This window comes from Sitophilus oryzae, unplaced genomic scaffold (assembly GCF_002938485.1).
Source record: "Sitophilus oryzae breed Bouriz unplaced genomic scaffold, Soryzae_2.0 scaffold_119_pilon_pilon, whole genome shotgun sequence".
Classification (NCBI taxonomy): domain Eukaryota; kingdom Metazoa; phylum Arthropoda; class Insecta; order Coleoptera; family Curculionidae; genus Sitophilus; species Sitophilus oryzae.
The window spans coordinates 1,074,353-1,095,771 of NW_022145837.1; the positions used below are offsets into that span (position 1 = coordinate 1,074,353).

The following is a 21,419-nucleotide window of genomic DNA, read 5'->3' on the forward strand; positions in this document are numbered from 1 at the left end:
TCGAACTGCTACTGACAGTTGGCAGTACCCAGAAACAAACGGGTACCACCTCCAATGTGGCGATTCCCTTCTTCTGGCTTTGCGGTTCGCGCGTTTCGTTCTTCATCAAAGAAACAACAAGACAGCAGGTGTTGAATTGGTACTATTACTTTTGCTGGCTTTTGTAATTTAGTGCAGTAGTGTTCTATGGAGGATTTGCATTGAATTGTATCTTTTGAAGGATCAGAAATGCAAGAGATTGTTTGTAGCTCTAGACTTACAGTAGAAAGTTTTTTAATAAAAATCCATGGAAAAAAAATAACTATATACAGGGTGTCCCAGAAATAAGTGCAAGTATTTTAATGGGTGGTCGATCTCGATAAAAGAAACATATTTTTTCTTTATCGTTTTTCAAATAAGTCCAAAATAACGGAGTTATTTTACTTTGAAAATTTCCAAAAAAAATGATATTTTGCTAAAATTTTGAGAACCACTGGATCTTTTTCTGGATTTTTTCTCTTGTAAATTTAATCTAATACCTATGTTGCCATATTATCAAGAAATTATGGTTTTTAACTAAAAACTAAAAAAAAACTAAAAATTTTGAATTTTCAAATTTTTTTTTCGCGAAAAAAAACTCATAGGCGTGTTTCAGGGGTTGAACTATACTACCAGCTAAAATACTTGCACTTATTTCAGGGATATGTATAATTTACATTTGTATAATAGTATATGGTTTTAATAGGAGTAATAAAAAATCGGTAAAAAAACTTTTAAGTTAAACGGTTTTATCTTATGTGCACTGAAAACTAGAAAATAATAATAACAATTAGGTATTTTAAACTTCTAGTTCAGAAATATTTTAGTATCAGGCAGAATATAGCTTTTAGGCATATTAGACTAAAATAAAAACGTGGGGCCCATTAACTATTGCTGTAATACTTTCTTCTATACTAAGTGTGGATTGCATCGACTTACTATAATCGTAACTGGAGATTTTGACAATCAATAACCAGCCGTGGCGGCTTCACCAGCGAACGCCGAGCTCATGATCTACCAAAGTATAAAGATATGCATTGCCATAGGTAGGATTTCAGAGGGGCCCCACGTTTTTATTTTAGTCTAATATGCGAAAGCCGACAATTTTGCGTCCCGTGCTTAAAACACATTCATTTCCCAACTTGTTACATAAATAGCTATTTTTATATTGTCAATCACGTCGCAAAAATTAATACTTTTGTGACGTTTGAAAAAAAAAGACTATATTTTGCATGATTTAATTACAAATGTCTAGTTTTCAGATTCTTCCCTATACTTCTAACTTCTAGTACCGTACGATCGAAAAAAAAACCGGCATCCAGTTGTCTTGGAAATGAACATCAATGACATTATTCCCCATATAAGTTTACATATAAAATGACAGCGATCTTCATTTCATACCCATCGCTGACACCGTTTTTTTTCGATCATACGGTATAAGAAGGTATAAAAATCAACCTGCTAAAACGATGAATGAATTTTAATTTTTTAATTTAGCCCTAATTTGTCTGGCCAGTAGTTATTAAAAAAGTTTCTCCATCATCAGGCTGCTACCAAAAGTTATTACAGACTAAGGAAGAACGAATATAACCACAAATCTGAGTGTTTTAATTAATTTTTCACTTCCCTAATAAATAATCCTTCTCGAAAATGTTTGCAGTGATCATATAACCATACAGGGTGATTGAAATAAGGTGACGAAATTTATTTTAGGCATTGTTAAGAGTCTCTATTGCGCTGTACTGTTCGGGTCGCTCTCACGGCTAGCGTTCCCTGAAAGCGCTAGAGTAATATCGCGCTTTTGATAACTGTCTGCAGCTGATTGAGCCACGATCTTTTTTTCTGCCCTTTTGCATACGGCTTTTAAAATAAATAAATATGACATTTCACCAATCGGCATGCAAATATGCCATAATTTTTTTCATTCTTCAAATTTCATTTTTTAATAATTATTAAAATTTCATGCCTCTTTCGCGTTGTCTTGTTATCTTATAATATTTTTAGTGTCAAAATTTCACCCTTTCGATTGGCCGCCCCCGCTTAAGTCCCGGGATCGCGCTGGCAGACATGACTATTTCATAATGGCTACACAAAAGGATACTTCATACAAAAAATTAGCCATGTAACGATGATAAGGTTTTTTATGGAGCCAGCTCTTTGACTAATAGGTAGGCAGAAAAAATCCTGAGATTGGATAATAAATATTAACACTAAGGTACGATATTCTTGATGTATTAATGAAAGAACAAATAAAAATACTGTTTGTCAATCTATTTATAGCTTTTTATTATAGATTCGACAGTTAACATAGATTTCAAATAACTTATAATCAAGTGTCATAGTTATTATACAGTATGTCCCCGGATTACCTTTACAAGATGAAAAACTTTTTTATTATTAAGTAGTAAAGATGATCCGGGAATATACTATAGAAAAAACCACTATCTATTTTCTACAAGCAAATTTTAAATTTCTTTCAAATGGCTATAACGTTGTTTAAAGAGCTTTTCTCTAAGTAATCAACATTATAGAAACAATAAGATGCAATTACCATGCTGTTTGTCATGTTGATAAGGATCAATAAAAGGTTAAAACTATTTCTAATGTGTTTGAATGCATCAGAGACGCCTACTTTTACCCAAAACTGTGTCACATCCACACGACAGTCTCGTCTACATGACTTTTAAATTAAAATTAATTCAAAACAGTATTTTTACGTTTTCTATTAGCATTCGGCGCTAAAAATTTGTTTATAGATATACAGGGTCCCACAATAATAAGGTCTAAAACAACTGAAGCTATTACTTGTATGTAAAATTGTAGGTATATTATTTTAAGACATGTCTTAGTTGGATCTGAAATGTTATTAATTTTAATAACTAGGTATAATCCATTATTCTATATTACGCTCTTTTTTAGTCGCATCTTCGTTATTCTATCTTCCCTTCCATTCTGGGGTACTTGCTGCGCGAAAAAATTTGATCGTATTTTCAAACTCCAAAAGAGAGCAGTTCGATATTTATTGGGACTGAACAGTAGAACTCACTGCCAGAATTTTTTAAAAATTTCAAAATACTGACTCTTCTTTCTTTATTCATAATTGAATCCGTTTGCTTAATCCGCAAGCACATATCTGCTATTCCCGAAAGGCCACCTCACAACTATCCACTTAGGAATGCGGATCACGATCTTTATCTGCCAACCCCGAGCTCAGAACTAGTTAAAGGTTAGTTACAATACTGTACAATGTCAAAAAAATGTTCAATCATCTACCTTTGGATATCAAATGGCTTTCATTCTTTCCCGCATTTCGCAAAGCTCTGAAATCATACTTACTGGAGAGAGCCATATATGCGGTGAACGACTTTTTTGTTGATATTTAATCTTGAACAATTCTGAATTTTAAAATTTTGACCATCTCGCAGACTGGTAAAAAGTCTAGAGTATTTAATATTTTATAATAACTATTAAGTGATTATAACCATTTACAATTTTCCAATAATTGTAAAATTTTTATTGATACGTTTGTTTTTTTTTTTTTTTTTTGTGTTCTACAATATCCATGTATGTTATATTTGTGATTTTAATGACGTATTTTTTTTAATTGTATGATGCTTGGTTAGATCTTTAGTATTTGTATGTTTTTTGTGCTTTTGTTTGTTTTTTAAACGGATGAAGCTATTTGGGCTTTTTGTACAATAAACGTTATGTTATTTATTTATTTATTTAAGCGAGTGTGTGGGTTGTCAATGTTTTTTGGTGCATATGGATTTTTTAAAAGGCTCTTCAAATCTATAGGTACAATCCATCTGTGTAATGAATTGTTTTTTATTTTTTATTTTAATCTTAAATAATCTAACCATTTTTGATCATTTTTTGTGACAAGCAAAATAATGAAACAAAGAAAAATTAGAATAATGAGCCTCGCAATAACTTTTTTTGTTTCTCTCTTAAAAATAATTGAAGAATACATTTTTTATTATCTTTTCCAGTCCCACGCACTCTGTTAAGAAAAAAACAACTAATTTGACGGTAATTATTTTTTATATGGTCATTAAATTAAATTACCCTTCCGAATTACGCAAAGCCTAACTGTGTTTTTAATACAGTTAACGCCATTTATTTTATTTTAAAGTATTTTTCGTTAATTCTATTTGCCTATTTAAGACCTTATTGCTATCTGTGTCCCTGTCTCTCTGTTCCATAGTTTTACTGTTTTTTTTTTTTGTTGTCTTTGATATCGTAAATAAATTAAAAATTTAAAAACATCAGGAAACGGCGTAATATGCAAACTAGGAAACGTAAATTTATTAATTGGGGAGAAATTTGATAATTAAATCGTTAAAATATTCATGGTTTTAATGCTATGACGATGCGGAAGATTCGACGTAAAGTAAAAGAGAAAATCTTCGTCATCTGACCTAGAAAAAATCGTCAAATGGTCTGCGATGGCCCCAATAACGCTTCTTTTAATTGTGTTGAAGCAGATAGGCGCATATGTATGCGATCTGTGGCATCTGTTATATGTTATATCGCAGCATTTAAGAGAATATCTGAAATAAAACTAAACATTTATTATTTTTTACACTTTTTTTAAGAACAAGAGGTTACTATATATGAGACACCTGGTATATTTTATTAAGTACAAAACAAAACACAGATATAATATATTAATTATTTCCACTACCTATATAACTGTGTATAAAATAAAACTGTAAATAAAAAATATATCGAGTTCGTGAGAAAATTCTTTTTTTATCGATAGAAAACCTAATTTTAAACCGCGAAATTTGAACCGCCTGATATGATGCGGTTCAATTCTGATCATCTACAGTGGCTGTACCGTTAGACAGACGAGTTATATAACAGGACAAACAGTAAATTGAACCTCTATTTGTTCGGTACAATTGGTTTAATAAGAACAATAAACTGTTACAGTAACGATAATAAAATTATAACAATCAAAAAATTCCGCTTCGTATTATTTAATTTGTTTATTTATAGCGTTTTCTTTAAATGTTAAGGGACCGTTCTACTGTTTTTTTTTTAATTTTTTAATGAAAAAAAAAATAAGCCTATCGAATTTTTTTTATTTAAACATCTTGTAAAAGATACGAACATCAAAATAACAAAATTCAACATGTAAAGTGGTTCTTGAGTTGTCGCGTGTTACGTGTTAAAAAGTCGAGTTTTTAAATTATCGCGATTACTGACGTTTTCTCGTTATAAAAAAATTGACACCCTAACGATATCCTTATAATTCCATTTCAGATGCTCAGAAACGAATCTAATGATTTTATCTAGATATCTTTTTCTAAATCGTAATTTTACTTTACTTAGTAGGGAAAGGCGTACCGGAGATATGTGGCAACGTCGCCACAGCACACCGTCGCATTTCTCTCACTCCGACTTAATAGTATTCCTATGCGATTTACTTCCACGCATGTAAATAATAACCCAAAAGTAAGAGTGGCCAGCACGGTATAATCTTTATTAATAAATGAAACACACTATTCTTAAATTTATTACACCAATTACATAAAGAAATCAGTCAGGTGAGACAAAAACACATTAAAATAAAAAATAATTTACGTTCAAATAAATTACTCTTATTTTTAGCACAATAACCCTATAACGATCACGCGAAGATTTTCTTGATGTCGTTCACCCTACTCTTGATTTCTGGCTGGTTATCACTGCTTAAGTCTGGCAACGCTTTAGAAAATGCTTCCCCTACTTTGTTGAGCTCACTCGTGACGTCACTGCGTTCTTTCAGCTTGGTACCGAGGCAAAATATGATGTTTAGGGCTTCTTTCCTCAGTCTAGTGTGCTTGGAAATGCCTAAAGAAGAGAAAAAAATACCTGAAAAGTGTGATCGAAAAAAAAACGGCGTCAAGTTGGCTAGGAAATGATTACATTTCCGAGCCTACTCTGACGCCGTTTTTTTTCCGATTGTATGGTACATGAAATTAATTATTACATATTCCGATAATCACTTCATGTTGTCAATTATAAATGTTACTTTTAATATTCACATGCATGTCTGTATTTTAATGCATGCGATAGAGATAGATATAAATGACTGGTTGACAGACAGAGCGACAAAATAAAAAGCGGCATACAGTGTTGCCGGTTTTTAAGCGCATAGAAAAAAATAAACTAAACACACCTGAAAAATCTAGGGATATCATTTTATTAAAAAAATAAATGTTTTTAATAAACAACCACACATTTCTAGGCCGATTCTTTCTTGTTATTTCTAAATTTCGCATATTTGCAGAAGTTTTTGTGCTTCTTTTGTCAAATGTATAAAAAGCACCTAGCATCAATTGTTCGAATTTAACCTGTACTGGCTATGTTTTTTATGATAACTGGCCAGAATTCATTCAAATATCTTTGTTTAGTATTAAACAACATAATGGGGCGTAGACATCTTGACAGAGACGAAATGCTAAGGGCCGTGGGTATACTCGAAGCTGGAATAAATACAACGGAAAGTGTAATATCGCGATTAAGTGCACGCTACCGTGAAAGTGGTGATGTTGCTGAAAGACACACAGGGCGACATCGCTTTACTACCCCTCAGCAATATTATTTTTTACAATTAAATGCTCGACGCCTACCCACTCTTACAGCACCAGAGCTTAGTTTAATTCTTCAGGAAACACAATGTTACCGTTAATCCTGACACTGTTCGCAATAGATTAAGAGAGGTCAACTTAAGAAGCAGACGCCCCTGGGGAGCTTGAGCTTGGGAGCTTAAGGGTTGAGAGGAAATCGAGAGGTACGATATTTGTGGGCTCAAGATCATGTTCAGTGGTCGAATGAACAATGGGCCAATGTTCTTCACGGATGAGTCACGCTTTGGAATTCATCCGGTTTCGAGAAGGCTTAGGGTATGGAGAGAACCAGGAAATCTTATTAGGTTGGATCATGTTCAAAAAGTGCACCCTTATCAAGGTGGAACAATTATGGTCTGGGGAGGAGTCCAGTTAGGCCGAAAAACCGATCTCTTTTTTCTTGAAAGGTTTCTAACAAAAATCACATACCGTGATTTAATTCTTGAGCCTGTCGTGTTACCATATGCCAATGAGTTTGGCCTCATACAGCCAGATTGGTAAGTGAGTTTATCAATGCTCATCAATTAAACATCTTACCCTGGCCGGCACAATCTCCTGACCTCAACCCCATCGAGCACGTATGGGACGCGGTCCAAAGAAGAATTTTGAGAATGGGTATGCCTCGTGAAACTCGTAAGGATCTGGTTCGGGCCGTGAATGGAGCGTGGCAGGCTGTACCTCAAGAAGAGATCGACAACCTAATCAGGAGCATGGAGAGACGATGTAGGGCTGTAATGAAGAGTAGAGGAGGCAATACCCTATATTATGTAAAAATGGTTTTACCTTTTTTTCTTTAATTCACAGTTTAGAATAAAAAATTTTTTATATTATCTGTATTTATCTGAGTTCAATAAAAATCAAGGTAAATTTGAAAATTTCGGTAAATTTCGCATTTTTATTTTCAAAACGTCTTCTAAACCATTTGTTTATTTTAATTTTATTATATCAGAAATGCAAAAAATAAAATTACTGACGATGTCTGGATAAAATTGTAATATTCCTAGACTTTTCCGGTGTGTTTATTTTAAAAATTTTAATGTATACTACTGAAATGAAGATAATATATCTAAGCTAAATATAATCTATTATAGCTGAAGCTCTGAAAATATTGTAAAACATTATATTTAACGTATTTATAATAATAAAAAAAACTAACCTAAAGAATAGCTGACTGCTTCGACAGTTTTTGAAACTATCCTCTCCAAAGCTGATTTGTCTGAACCCTCCAATTTTTCTTGTTTTAACAGCAATAGTTTATCTACAAAACTGTACAGTGCTGACAGGACGCTGACTTGTACGTTCCTGGTAACTTTTGGTACTGTATCTGCTATGTGATTGGCGTAGAGTTCTCGGTACTTTACCTGAGTTTGTTCACTGTTATTTGGCCACGCTTTACCTATATTTTATGTAGAAAAATATAAAAAATACAGGTTTTCAGTGTCTCAATATATCTAGTCAAAAGCTAACCTAGAGTTTCATAAGCTATTTCCTTGAGTTTAATATCATTTTCTCTGCCTTTTTTGGCATCTTCCGCTGTTTTCTCTTCTTCGTTGTCGTCATTTTTACCATTATTACCACTGAGAATGGGTTGAATAATGTTATAAACTTCCTCGAAAGTATCCAACTCCAAAGCTGATACAACTTCGCCCAAACATTGTAACGCGCTGATTTTGTAAACAATCTCATCTTTTTTCGATTCTTTCACTACAGCCTGTATAATGTTAGACACATTTACTTCTTGGTCTTCTTTCAAGGAATCTCTAAATTTACAGTAAAAAGAGTTATAGTATCGTATAGTAAAAAAAAACAGCGTCAAATACGGTTGGAAAATAATTATCATCAGTCAAAATTATCATCAATCATTCCTCAGCTGTCTTTGACGCCCGTTTTTTTTCGATTGCATGGTATTATTCGTTTTAGATACCTGCAGTTAGTGCATATACTGCTCAAAGCTTTGAGTAATTTGTCTTTGCCATTCCATGTTCTTCCACTCAAACCATTCAAGAGTATACTCAAAAGTGTGTTCCTGTGTTTTGCTTCCATGGTACTACCCAGTTTGCTAGCAACAGTAGCTATAGCATTTGCTGCCTAAGTTTTATATAAAAAAAATAGTTTAATTCATTATTATTATTGTATAAACCATAATCTTTTAAATGATGAAATAAAAAATACAATACCTTACAAGTTTACTAACCTGAGATTTCGTAGTCCAAGATGGCGATTCTAAAGCACTCTGTAACATCTTACAAATCTGCTCAATATTCTGCCTAATACCAGTTTCAGTACCTATCAAAAAAGACACAAACGAACAATCCAAAAGACACTTTTAAACCAAAAAAAACTCACCAGGACTGTGTTCCGACCAGATTTCAGTCCAGACGTCCAGAGTGTTTTGTGTTTCTGGACTTTTCTCTGCGTGCATAGCGAAGAACACCAAAGGCAAAACGGTCTCTGAATGCGATTTTAGTATTTCTTGGTTGTGTATGCCTATAGATTGGATTGTGTAGGCGCAGGCAGATCTGATAGAATCATCTTTAAGAAAACCAGGATAAAATATGCATTAGAAACCCAAATTATATACAAGGTATTTCAAACAACCAGTTATAGTAGTTAGAGTAATATTTGATACAACTAACCTTCTCTCTCAAAATACCACAGCTGTAACTTGTCAAAAAGCTTCTCCAGACTGGATTCCTTAGCAGTGGACACCAGGTGACCAATGGCAGTGGCGTAGTGTTTTCTGACAGCCGAATTTCTATCTGTCAAACCGTTTACCAAAGCCGCCAAGAATTTTCCCGAGTAGGGTTGGACTTCTTTACCCAATTGGACTACCAGTAATGTAATAAAATGGGCACAGGCAATTCGAGTACCCAATCCAACAGAGCCTTTCATGAGTTCCACGATTCTTGGTACCAGTTCTTCAAGTATTGAGGAATCGGCGTATTGTAAGCTCTAGAAAAAAATAATGAAAAGATTGTATGGTTTATTTTTAACCACTCTTATATACGGGGTGTAAATGAATTAGTGCAAAAAAAAGGAGGAATAAACAGTATGGTGCCCAACGTGGGGTGCTAAAGGCCTATAATAATGCCTATAAATCTTTGACTTACTTTAGAAACAGTCTCTGTAGTAAAATGTGACTTGGCTATAGAAGCTCTAGCACTATCTATAGCTTCCTGAGCTTGAGACTGACCTCCCATCATGGTACTCAAATACGACAGCTTAGCCGATTCTAGTTCACCAGTTGCTTGAAGCAAAGCAGGTATAAGTTTGGGTAAGAATGGCTTCAGTTGCTTCCCAGCCGATGAGACCAGCTCAGAAACTGTTTGAAGACTCACCAAACGTATTTCTGTAACTGTGTGAGTTATTCCGGTGTTTAGGAGTGGGGGAAGAATTGCTTCCACCATTTTGACACCTGCTTTGCCTTGTGAAACGTCACAGCCTCTGATACACAGCTAAATATAAATGAAAATCGTTTTATAATATAAGAAATTGTTTTAAAAAGTGATTATTTGTTTACTTTACTAAGAACTCTTGTGGTGCGATTGGCAGCGAGTCTTGTAGCTTCGTGATGATCGTCCATCACTCTGAATAGCTTGTTCCACAATTCATCCATGTGGTCAGCTATATAATAAAAAAAGTTCTTAAAGACTAGTCTAGAATATGGAATTTTTACCTGCATCATGTATAGATCTATTAGCAGATCCTTTCAAAAAGTCTTGTAAGGCTAGACAACAAGACTGTCTCACCCTGTATTGGCCAGAGTTCAAGTTATCCAACAAATCTCTAAGAATTTCGTTATAATACTGATCCAACTAAAAAATACAAAAATGAATGTTTTTTTTTGTAGGTTATAGCTACAGAATAAAAACTCTTACCATTTTCTGAGGCTCTGAAACCAAAACTCTCCAAATATTCGACATTGAAGCTTGTATACTCGGCGTAGGGTCATACTGATACCTAAACAAATACAGTATAATACAGGGCGTTTCAAAAATTAACTTAGAAACTCTTCAGATCAATCAATAAATCTATACACTAATCTTTACTGACCTGTACAATTTTGGAATGATTTCAGGCAAGTAAGTCTTCAGATCTTCCCCACATCTTTCTGCTATACTAGAAAACCCAAAGGCAGCTCCTTTTTTAGAGTTCCATATCGCGTTGTGATTGGCCAAATGCATGAACTGGTAGATCAAGTCTGGTTTATTTAAATCTGAGGCCAAAGAACATAGTTCTTTGTAGGTCGTTAAATTTCCTCTGAAAGTCAAAAATGTATGTGTCAATGAATTGAAGAATAAATTCTAAAGATCGCAGAATTTTTCAGCTCACCCTGTAGGTGATTTTCCCAGTTGCCCTTCTTCAAAAAGTTTAGTATCACTTGCTACCTGTCCAACATTTCGAGTTCCTGATGTTAACTGCCTCACCAATGCGCTGAGTAGTTCTTCAGACTTGTAAGTGTCGTAAACAACGCAGAGACCTTTAGAAGCTGCATCTTGTACAATATCTACAATAACATTTGTTATATAAAAGAAACAGACAACACAGAATAGAGTTTGTAACATCTGAAAAACACATACTCAGTATCAATTTGACCATAGAATTACAGGAAGAACAAGATTCGTGGATGTATACAGACAAAATAATGAATCCTTATCATCGGCAATCAAGAATATAAGTAATGATCTACAGCAAAAAGGCTATGCCATAGATTTAAAAGAAGCAACAACAAGAATGACAACAAACAAATAGAGCCAATAAACGACACCCTTAAAATTTGCATGGGATTTCCTGTTGTTCATTTCCATAACATGTTGTTATACGATACCCACTTCTTTAAGAGCGATGTATACCTTTGAATATTTATATCAGCATGATTATGTATGTCTGTAGCTAAATAAGTACAAGGAAGATGTTTTATTTTAGATAGAAAAAGCATAATTTTTACATTTATTCATAACATGTTGTTGTATGACTATCACTTCCTTAAAAATTCTATCACCTTGAAAATAATTTATAGCCAAATAAAACACCAAGAAAATGTTGCATTTCATACAAAATATAAAATTTTAATCTATTATATTGACGTAAATACTTACCGTTGCTTTCACTGAGAAGTGCCATAAAAGTATTCTGGACTTCCTGAAGTCTTTTTGTTATAGGACCTCTTTCACCACACCCTAAAATTGAAATTTGTCAATAAAAACATATATTCTCCGAACATCACACTTTAATTATTCAAATATCACTAAACATTTGATTTTTAAAGAGACTGACAAAAGATTGATGTATAGTTTGACCAACAAAAAAATATATAACAGTAAGAGTTGTTAGTTGTCATTTTAACTTGAATGGTAGATATATTCGCATTAAAATAAGAAACCTACTGTGTAATCTAAAGAAATAATACCTTTTATAACAGCCAACAACCAAATACAGGAAGCCTGTTTTGAATTTGGATGAGTTTGACGAGCCAATTTCAGCATTTCGTCCAACAACCAATCCAAATAATCATCCTGTAAAGGTTCTGTTGAATCTGGAGTGTGATCTTCGGGCAAGATCCTCCAAAAATCACGTGATTCCGGTGACCAAACGCTCTGACAGCACATCACCAAAGATTCGCCGATGGTGAAGTGAACTTCCACATCTTTTGTCTTAAACAAACATATTTTTTTAAATTTATTACAGAAATAAAATTTAAAAAGAAGTTTTTTTTACCTCTTTAGCAGTACCTAATAATCCCTGAAGTACTTCCTTAGTGTGTACAAATTTTTCACCAACACATAACAGACCTAAGGACCTTGCAGCCCTTTCTCTAACCTAAAAAAATATTTCCACAATATACCGGGTGTTTCATAGAAGTGCCTCACTTCTAAAACTTTTTTTTTATAGATAAATAAACGAGATTTGGTATGTTAATATACGACATAATATCTATAATTAAATCAGTATACTAGCCTTGGCTGATAGTTTGACGTTGTTCATGATATCTAACAGTTTTTGGACGAGTTCCATCTTGGAAACGCCCTCTATGGCGGGTCTTTTTGCGTCGGGACTTCCCGTAACTGTCGGGGATTTACCAGAATCTAACGGTAAAGCTCTCACTCTTGCTATAGAGCCTATACTGGTAGCTGCAGCTCCTACTAAGAGCTGATTGGAATGCTTCAAAAATCCGACTGAAATAATATGGTATTTTGTGACATACTGTATATATTTTGTATAGATTTAGTTATTCGAAGTCCTGTATGTCTGAATTTTAATTTTATCATTATATATAGAGTTTATTCAAAAGTATTTTTATCAAAGATATATAATATTTGTCTTGTATTTTATTTTATAATACTTCAAATATCTGCAAAACTGTTACAGATTTGGAGACACTTTATATACAAAAAATATTCATTTCTTAATTCCGCATTTAAAAGAAAAAAATATACAGGGCGTTGCATTTAAAAAATCCAAGAAAAACTACTATTTATATTTTAACAATTTTGACATTAAATTTTATACACCCTGTAAAATTTACTATTGCGATATTTATAGTAAAGTAAGTACAGACTAATTGTAGTAAATACAGAGGGTTGTTTTGATTTAGGGACATCAACCTGTATTTTTAATATATTTTTTTGAAAAAATACTGCGAAATATATTTTATTTATTTATTTATAATTAGATTAACTATCAGAACAAATTTAATAATAACCCTGGATTACGTAAAGCGATCAGAAATGTGCCCAAAAATGCAATAATATACAGGGTGTTCCATTTATTTTAGATAATACTTTAAAAAATCACCAAAAACCATCAAAAAATTATTTAAAAAGTAACCTTTTTTTATTTGAATTACTCTGAATATCTAAAAAAAATTCAAGATTCCTAAAACACCTACTTACCAAGAGTTTCTATGCAAGTTCTTACAAGATCGTTCTTATCAAAAGGTTTTTTCTTCAATTTTTTCATCAAAATATAATTCTCCAAACAACTCCCAATAGCTAACAAGGCTCCATGTTGAGCCTCCAAGCTTTTGCTACTCGTTTGTCCTAAAGAAAATCAATAGAAAACAAAATAAACCAAAAATTCTGTCGTACCTATTAAGTACTTAACGCCCTCTTCGAAATCCTCCCTCTCGATCAGAACTAACGAGTACAAAATGGCGTCGTATTCTCTCACTTCTTCCTTGGTGTTGCTCAGCTGATCCCTGATCCACTGCGCATCGTTTGAGATCAGAGATTTCAGTTCTGGCACTGAGCCAATGAGTTCAGTCATACAACTCAGCGTTTCCATAGCTGAAAGATAGAAAAATGTTTTTAAATCGTGTATACAGAGTGCTTCAAATTTAAATATATACCTGGATGCGCCAACATCAATCTCCTAACCAATTCGCCGTACTGCACCAAAAAATTCGTTTTTTTATCGCATTTATCGTACAATTCACGCAAATGCTTCGCTATTTTCGGTGTATACTCGCAAGGATGCTTCAAAACCTCTCTAGTAAGCGGCACTTCCAGTTTCCTTACCAAACACAGTCGCAAATACAACAAAATCTAAAAAAATCGTCAGATTCAAGGAAAAAATACTCGATCTGGCAACATAACACCATACTAACCTCCACGTACGTCTTTACGTTGAAGGGCAAGGCATGGTTGCCGACGTTAACCGTTCTTTTTTTGTCTGTAATGTTGGTTTCGGCCTCGCTATATACATAGTTAGTGATTTCCTCGAAAGATGGCATTGTTATCTTTTTATCTGGTTTCTCTTTTGACAAATCTATGTCGTTTTTACGGGCAGAACCGTAGATTGACTTGAAAGCTTCTTGAGAAACTTCGTCTTTCCTTAAAATTGAAGAAAAACGAAAAATTTTACCATAAAAAATTAAAATCAAATATCCTAATAAGACTGGCAACACTGCTTACCCATCTCCGGTGGCTACCAACAAAAGAAACTTTGAAGGCACGTGATCTGGAGGGAAAATGGTGGCCAAAGTGCGAACGCTAGCGAAACGCACCATCGGTTCTTCTGCGCTCATTTTTATTTTGATCAACGCGAAAAGTAAGGATAGTCTGCCATCTTTGTCCGATTCAAGAGGAAATATGTCATATTTGTAGGCGAGAATGAGGTTAAGCAAGCCTGTAACAACATAGATATGTGTAAAAGATAACCTAATAAAAATATAAAATTAAAAAAAAAGCAGAATATAAACAAACCGTTAGTAATATTCTGACTTACCCTCTCTCACTTGTATTTTTAACTCTGGATTGGCCTCTTCGAGGTTTTTAAAGTACAATTCCAGCAATCCAACGTCGTGAAACACGATTTGGGGGTATTTCTGAGCCAACATGCCTATGGTTACGTAGGCCTGACCTTGATGTGCCTCTTCACCTTCTTTTACTTGTTTTGTCAAGCCTGCCAAAAGCACGGGAGCTACTTTCTTTAAGGCATCACCTGTCGCGCTTAAAAATACAGGGTGTTTCATAAATAACGTTTTTTATTTTAACTTACAGTGTATTTCAACCCCAAAAACACGCCTATGGTATTTTTTTATTAGAAAACTTTTTAGAGCCGCAGATTCATCAGAATAATTCTCAGAATAAAGCAGCATCTCTCAAAATGTTCTTTTATTGTTCAACTCAAATAACTCGATTTTTTACATATTTGAACAATGAAAAATAAAAATGCACTTCCTTTATCCAGATCTACCCCCTATGAATATATTTTTTAATACACAGTAAATTACGTATATAAATGTGTATATCTTCAAATTAAATACTTACTATCTTATGAGATTTGCTGTAAAATTCAACGCCAGCGTTTTCAACCTGGTATTAGTGTTTTCTCCATACAAACTATCAAAAACCACCTGTATACTTCCAGGAAATAAAAATCCTGACCCTGTAACCCTGCACAAATACGTCAGAAGCTTCAATCTAATCCTGGTGTTAGCCGGTACTCTTTTCTGATCCTCTTTTGCTGGTTTTGTACCCAAAAATAACGTGAACAATGGTTGGGAGATGTGAGTTGAAGTCCAGTCTACACCACTAAGAAATCAGAAGTTCTATGAGCATAAAACTCTGTCTAACCCTGTATAAACTTACCCTACAACTTTCTTTAGCTCATTATCAGCTAGATTGGCAACTGCAAACCTTGTATCAGCTGCAGCTATCACTAAATGTGGTAGAATATCATCATTTTTAAACACTCCATGCGCTAAGAACTTTACTATACCTAATTTTACCTACAAAATCTTAATTTATTAAAAAAAAAGTTATACAGGGTTGCCTCACCTCTTCTAGTTCCTCAGGTTTCATAGGAATATTATTTGTTATTCTTTTATACGCAATCTCACTCATTCCAGGTGGTACTGGTAAAGAAACACTACCATTCTGTGATTCCCCATCGTTAGACTGTGGAGAAAGTGCACTGTAAGGCAACAGAAGCATGTCCAGTAATATTTCCAAGAGATGCTTCGTAATTTGAGGTTTTTCATTCAAGCCAAATAATGTAGCCACCTTTTCAGGCTCTGTAGGTACCTTAACTTTACCTAACAAAGGTACTATGATCAAAAGCAAGCTGTCCAAATGTGAAACAGGCTTGTTCTGTAAAGCGTTCAGTACTACAGGGACTAATTCAGCTTGTTTTTCTATCGGTAGTCTTGGAAATCCCGATTTTATATAAATTATTGTAAAGTTCTACAAAATATGAATTAGATATAATAATTTAATGATGTATTAAGCCTTACAGTTACAAAAGAAGTAGCTTCGGGGTCTTGGTACTGAGTTAACAGAGCTTCTACTGGCAGCTGTACCAAGGGTCTTGTTTTGATTCTTTTATTTACGTGAATTAACAATTCCATAACCTAAAGACGCCAAAAAAATGTTAGTTTTGAATTAAAATCTAATGAATTTTTACCTTTTTTCGAACTCCTTCTTGTTGGGATGATAGTTTCAGTAAAACGGGTGGTAAAAATTTACATAAAACATTTTGCAGTTGTTCATCGGTTTCAGCTGATCCCAATCTGAGAAAAACTCGCTCCAAGAGCACTAAAAAATTCGTAAATTAATATGAAAAGAACTATATCTAATGGGCCTATTGAACAATGCATAAAATAATTAACAACAATTGTTTTAAGTTATTTAAAAACTTACTTAATTCATCTACAGCTCCGGCCATGACTTTTATTTTTAAAATTGTTATAATTTTGACAATCAGCTGTTTTGGTAGTGCCTGTTAAACATTATTATTCTATGGAATTTGAAGCAATTGAAGTTAGTCATAAATAAAATACCACTATTGGTAACACTGGGTAAATTCCATAGAGAAAGATGTAAAAAGATGTTATTACTTTCTCTATGGTAAATTAGTAATTTGCCATTGACAGTTTGTTAATTGTCAAAAAAATATTATTTTGTTGATTTTTAAAAATTTTGAAGATTTAAAATTAAATAATAACAATGTCTATGAGACCAGACGATCACCGACGAAAATGGGATCGCGAAGAATACGAAAAACTAGCCGAAGAACGCAAAAGATCCGAGAAAGAACAAAAAGAAGAGGCTGAAAAGTCGAAAAAGGGGCCCCCTGTCAAACGAGAACTCCTCAAGACTAGAGAATATAAGGTAGACTTGGACTCAAAACTCGGTAAAAGTATCGTTATAAACAAGAACACTCCCACGTCTCAATCTGGGGGCTATTACTGTAACGTTTGTGATTGTGTAGTAAAAGATTCAATCAATTTTCTTGACCACATCAATGGCAAAAAGCATCAGAGGAATTTGGGCATGTCCATGAAGATAGAAAGGAGCTCCTTGGACTCAGTTAAGAAAAGATTTGATGTGAATAAAAGGAAAATGGAGGAAAAAAAGAAAGACTATGATCTACAGGCAAGATTGAACGAGATAGCAGAAGAGGAAGAGAAACTTAAGGAATACCGAAGGGAAAAACGAAAAGAAAAGAGAAAAATTGAAGAAGCCGAGGAAGAATCAGAGGTACCAAGCGAACTAGCAAGTATTATGGGGTTCTCCGGCTTTGGTACATCAAAAAAGAGCAAATGATGTACTAACTTGGACCAAAATATCTTTAAAAATTGCATATTAAGGTAGAATAAGGCAGAGTTTTCAGAACATGTATTTAATTATAATAAATTATAGGTGTAGTGAGAATTGTACTAAAATAATAAATACTTAGAGGGTAAACTGCAGTTTTGATATGTTAAAATATAACAAAAAATGTTTTACTGGTTGCATATAACACATAATTTTCAAATAAAGATTTAAATCGGGTTTTTTTAGTATTTAGAGTGTAGAAAAATTAAAAATACATTTATACAAATAAAAATTAAGTGTAAAGATATTTTTGAAGGTGCCTGAAATAAAGAAAACGGTGATTTAATAAAAGAACAAATTAATTTAAGTCAAACATGGTTACCTTGTTAATGATGTCGATATATTTTTCGGGCATTGGTTTCCTGACCGCTGGATTCGAAGAAACACTACATTTTTCTTTGATTGTACAGTCCATGATGTCCGTCATGAGTTCTTTCAGGGTTGAGGCTGCATTTAGACCGCAAACTTTGGCTGTTTTGATGTAATAACAGTCTAGGATGTCTTTGTAAGATCTATAACAAAGTTTTTTTCCTTATATTTATTTATTTTATTTATTTATTTATTTATTTATTAATACCAGTTAATTTACAATGTATAACTACATGATAAACCGCAGAGAGACAGAGCTCTGTACGCGGACCGGTTTAACTTAAAAAATTAACAACTAAAAACTAAAAAACTAAAAAAAACCAAGAAGTATGAAACAAAAATAAATATAAATACAAACAAAAATAAAGATCAATTACTTATAACTTAAGCTACAGGCGATCAGTATTCCGCTTTAGCCAAAACCTGATAGTTCTCTTCAAATTTTTCTTTTCCACTGTTAAATTTTTCAATTCAGTTGGTAAGAGATTGAAAATTATCGTAACGGTCATATTCTTAAAAGAAAACAAATTCTTACATAAAAATACAGAAATATTATATAAAATATATATTATACGCTTACCATTATAAAACTCGTTACTTTTACATAATTTCTCATCAAATGATAGCAGTCCATTGATCAAGTACATATACAGGCCTGAAGCAGTGCAATTTTTGTACAATTTCTCCACTTTCCTGGTCTGTGTAGAAACTATCCTGAAATTAATTTAATTTTGAGTAGAAAAAAATAATAAAACAAGTTCAAACTTTTATTTACTTGCAAGCTGAATCAAAATCAGTTATGGCGATATCAACTATACTTTCCGGACTGATTACTTGACAATCAGCTAAAATTTTAACCAGAGCAGCTTCCTTACAAGGGGGCTTTTCTTTGGGAACCTCCCTAACATGCCTAACTTCTTCTTCATTGAAAAAAATCGGTGTATAAATTTCGCACACTAAAATTAACAAATCTAGACATTACAAGCTTCATAATACTTCTTCCCAGATACCTGAGTATTTTGCTAGACCTAAAACACAAATAAATAGAAATATTTCTTGCATTTTGTAAAAATACAATGACGCAACGTCATAAATGCGGCAATATTATTCAAATAACGTTTATCTGGTTGCCTAATTCATCTAAATATTGTATTTTTTGGATGATAGATGGCGCTTCGAACTTTGTTTACAATTTTGACAGCTTTGTCAAATCGAAAAAATTATCCTGAAAAATTTCCTTTTAAAATATATAAAAAGCGGTATTTTTTACATAAACACACTATAATTTTGATATAAACTTATATATTTTATTGGTATTAACAAGTACAGGTAGTTTAAGAACAATATAAAGGATTGGTACACAAAGAACAATGAAGTTTTATGTGGTTTGGTCAATATTAAGTTTAGTACCCTATAGTTTTGGTTTTTTGCAAGATAAATGTATAAGTTTGTGCGAAAAAGAAAAATTACCCGCTCTTGAACCGGTGGGTATTTCATTTATTCATTTAAAAAACAATTAGAATTTTTTTTAACTTTTAGAATACATTTGAAAGAGTTGTCTGTCAAACAGGATGCAGATTTTTCAGTATACTGAAATTTACTGGATTGGACATAAAACTGGCTGCTAAAGACTGCCAAATATGTTAGTATATAACTAAATTACTATATTTTAGTCTAAAAGTCAATTTTTTTAAGCTTGTAATGATTCGTTTGGCTTCACAAAAGAAAGAAAAGTGTGCGCCATAGGATGTCATTTGATTTCATCTAATACAGAGGTAAACACAACTTATAAACTACGTTTTACATATAAAAAAATGTGTGTTTTTACTTCAAGAATGATGTGAAAATGCTGGTAGAACCTATCAATGAAAAATCAAAGAACGAACTAGTAATAGGCGAGCCGGATACAGACTTACTGGAAAGTGACATGCTTATGTCGGATCCAAGCTTTAAAAGTCAGCTAGAGATCGGATTCAACATTGACTATAAAATACCCGAGACACATATAAGGTTTGAGTTGTTTCTCACTGTTATTTTACAGAAAAAAATCAGATTTTTCTCTTAGGACAATGCCTATTGAAAGAAAAATTTATGCGGTCAGAGTTGTATTGAAAGACAGTTGGTTGGAGTGTGTTTCCAAAACTTCGGGCATCCCACGTTGGATACTAGCGTTGGTATTGTTCGGAGCTTTTGTAGTAGTAATAGGGATAATGGTAATGTCTCTGGTCTCAATCATGGAACCAAAAAAAAAGTAAATATAATAATTTAAGGCATAAATTGTTATCTTAAATGTGTTCAATTCTTAGTGAAGATCTAGAATATGGAGTAATACTGGAGTTATCCGATGATATGTCTGTAAGGAAGACTTTGTTTGAAACAGCATGTGATAGTTTGTTACCAAAGTACTCTGAAACTGATGATAACTTACCACCAAAATACGCAGATGTAGTGAAAAATCACGAAGAAGTCTAAATTTCACAAATAATTTATATATTCGATGATAAAAGGCTTGAGTGATTTAAAAAAATAATTTTGAACTCACTGTAAGTATAGAAAGGCACGTTATAATATTTTATAAATTTTTTAAGGCTTGATATATTGGAATGTTAAAGAATTATTAATATTAACAACGAAATTTTTATATATTATACTGTTTTCGTTTAAAAGAATGCAAGAAGACTTGTTTATAAGATTATATTTTTTGTGTTGAAGTCTGTGACTTGTGATATATATTTTTGAATTTGGATCTCATACTAATGCCATGCTTTTAGACTTAAGTAAGTTTTTTATTACCCAAAGAATGTTTCATATTAGTTTTTTACTTTATATTTTATACCATACATTTAGTTTCAATTTTATAGAATTGTACAATACATAAAAATAAAATTATTCTATCAAATATTGAAACTAGATGTTACTTCATTGTACACGAGAAACTCTTTTTCCAAGATTACTATAAATAGTCATTAAGCAATATTATAATGTATGTATTTTGTGAATATTTCAAATGTATATTTACCTTATTGTGATTGAAACTACTTAAAAATTAAGCTATCTATTGGATATTGTAGAGCAAATTGATTTTTTGCATTTACCTCTTTATTTTTAAAGAATTTCTCTTGATATTGCGTAACCGTGTACAATTAAATATACCAAAAATTAGTCTGTAAAGTTTAAAATAAAATTTTAACAAACTTTTTGAATTTTTATTTTTAGTGACATAATTTATAATGAAGTTAGCTTTGTTTCCTCTTTTCTAATTTTAGGCTTTTAGTATAAGTAATTTCATTGATTTCAATTCAAACGTCAGACT

General features: G+C 32.7%; 4 protein-coding genes across 4 annotated transcripts; 2 read left to right on the plus strand and 2 right to left on the minus strand.

The window, feature by feature from the left end:
• Positions 1 to 5,482: 5,482 nt before the first annotated feature.
• Positions 5,483 to 16,848, minus strand: LOC115891835 (proteasome adapter and scaffold protein ECM29). The gene is made up of 29 exons (XM_030912417.1): positions 16,781 to 16,848; positions 16,545 to 16,675; positions 16,375 to 16,491; positions 15,920 to 16,324; positions 15,731 to 15,870; positions 15,410 to 15,673; positions 14,865 to 15,088; positions 14,552 to 14,765; positions 14,245 to 14,470; positions 13,987 to 14,182; positions 13,727 to 13,924; positions 13,532 to 13,678; positions 12,597 to 12,814; positions 12,357 to 12,458; positions 12,049 to 12,292; positions 11,738 to 11,818; positions 10,971 to 11,145; positions 10,692 to 10,898; positions 10,517 to 10,598; positions 10,315 to 10,453; positions 10,159 to 10,262; positions 9,749 to 10,093; positions 9,275 to 9,590; positions 8,985 to 9,170; positions 8,833 to 8,924; positions 8,563 to 8,726; positions 8,106 to 8,398; positions 7,795 to 8,034; positions 5,483 to 5,859 (listed from the first exon to the last, which is right to left on the minus strand). Exons 1-29 carry the CDS (start codon positions 16,803 to 16,805, stop codon positions 5,657 to 5,659), a joined length of 5,478 nt encoding a protein of 1,825 aa, XP_030768277.1. The 5' UTR covers positions 16,806 to 16,848; the 3' UTR covers positions 5,483 to 5,656.
• Positions 16,849 to 16,990: 142 nt separating this feature from the next.
• On the plus strand, positions 16,991 to 17,828 carry LOC115891837 (zinc finger matrin-type protein 2). Its single transcript, XM_030912418.1, has one exon. The coding sequence runs from the start codon at positions 17,087 to 17,089 to the stop codon at positions 17,684 to 17,686; it is 600 nt and encodes a 199-aa protein (XP_030768278.1). The 5' UTR covers positions 16,991 to 17,086; the 3' UTR covers positions 17,687 to 17,828.
• A 749-nt stretch (positions 17,829 to 18,577) lies between these two features.
• LOC115891783 lies at positions 18,578 to 19,199 on the minus strand. The gene is made up of 4 exons (XM_030912343.1): positions 19,117 to 19,199; positions 18,882 to 19,062; positions 18,687 to 18,820; positions 18,578 to 18,618 (listed from the first exon to the last, which is right to left on the minus strand). The coding sequence occupies exons 1-4, from the start codon at positions 19,166 to 19,168 to the stop codon at positions 18,578 to 18,580; spliced, it is 408 nt and encodes a 135-aa protein (XP_030768203.1). The 5' UTR covers positions 19,169 to 19,199.
• An 89-nt stretch (positions 19,200 to 19,288) lies between these two features.
• LOC115891838 (transmembrane protein 59-like) lies at positions 19,289 to 21,301 on the plus strand. Its single transcript, XM_030912419.1, has 6 exons — positions 19,289 to 19,590; positions 19,646 to 19,748; positions 19,802 to 19,881; positions 19,941 to 20,116; positions 20,172 to 20,357; positions 20,413 to 21,301. Exons 1-6 carry the CDS (start codon positions 19,477 to 19,479, stop codon positions 20,576 to 20,578), a joined length of 825 nt encoding a protein of 274 aa, XP_030768279.1. The 5' UTR covers positions 19,289 to 19,476; the 3' UTR covers positions 20,579 to 21,301.
• The last annotated feature ends 118 nt before the right edge of the window (positions 21,302 to 21,419 follow it).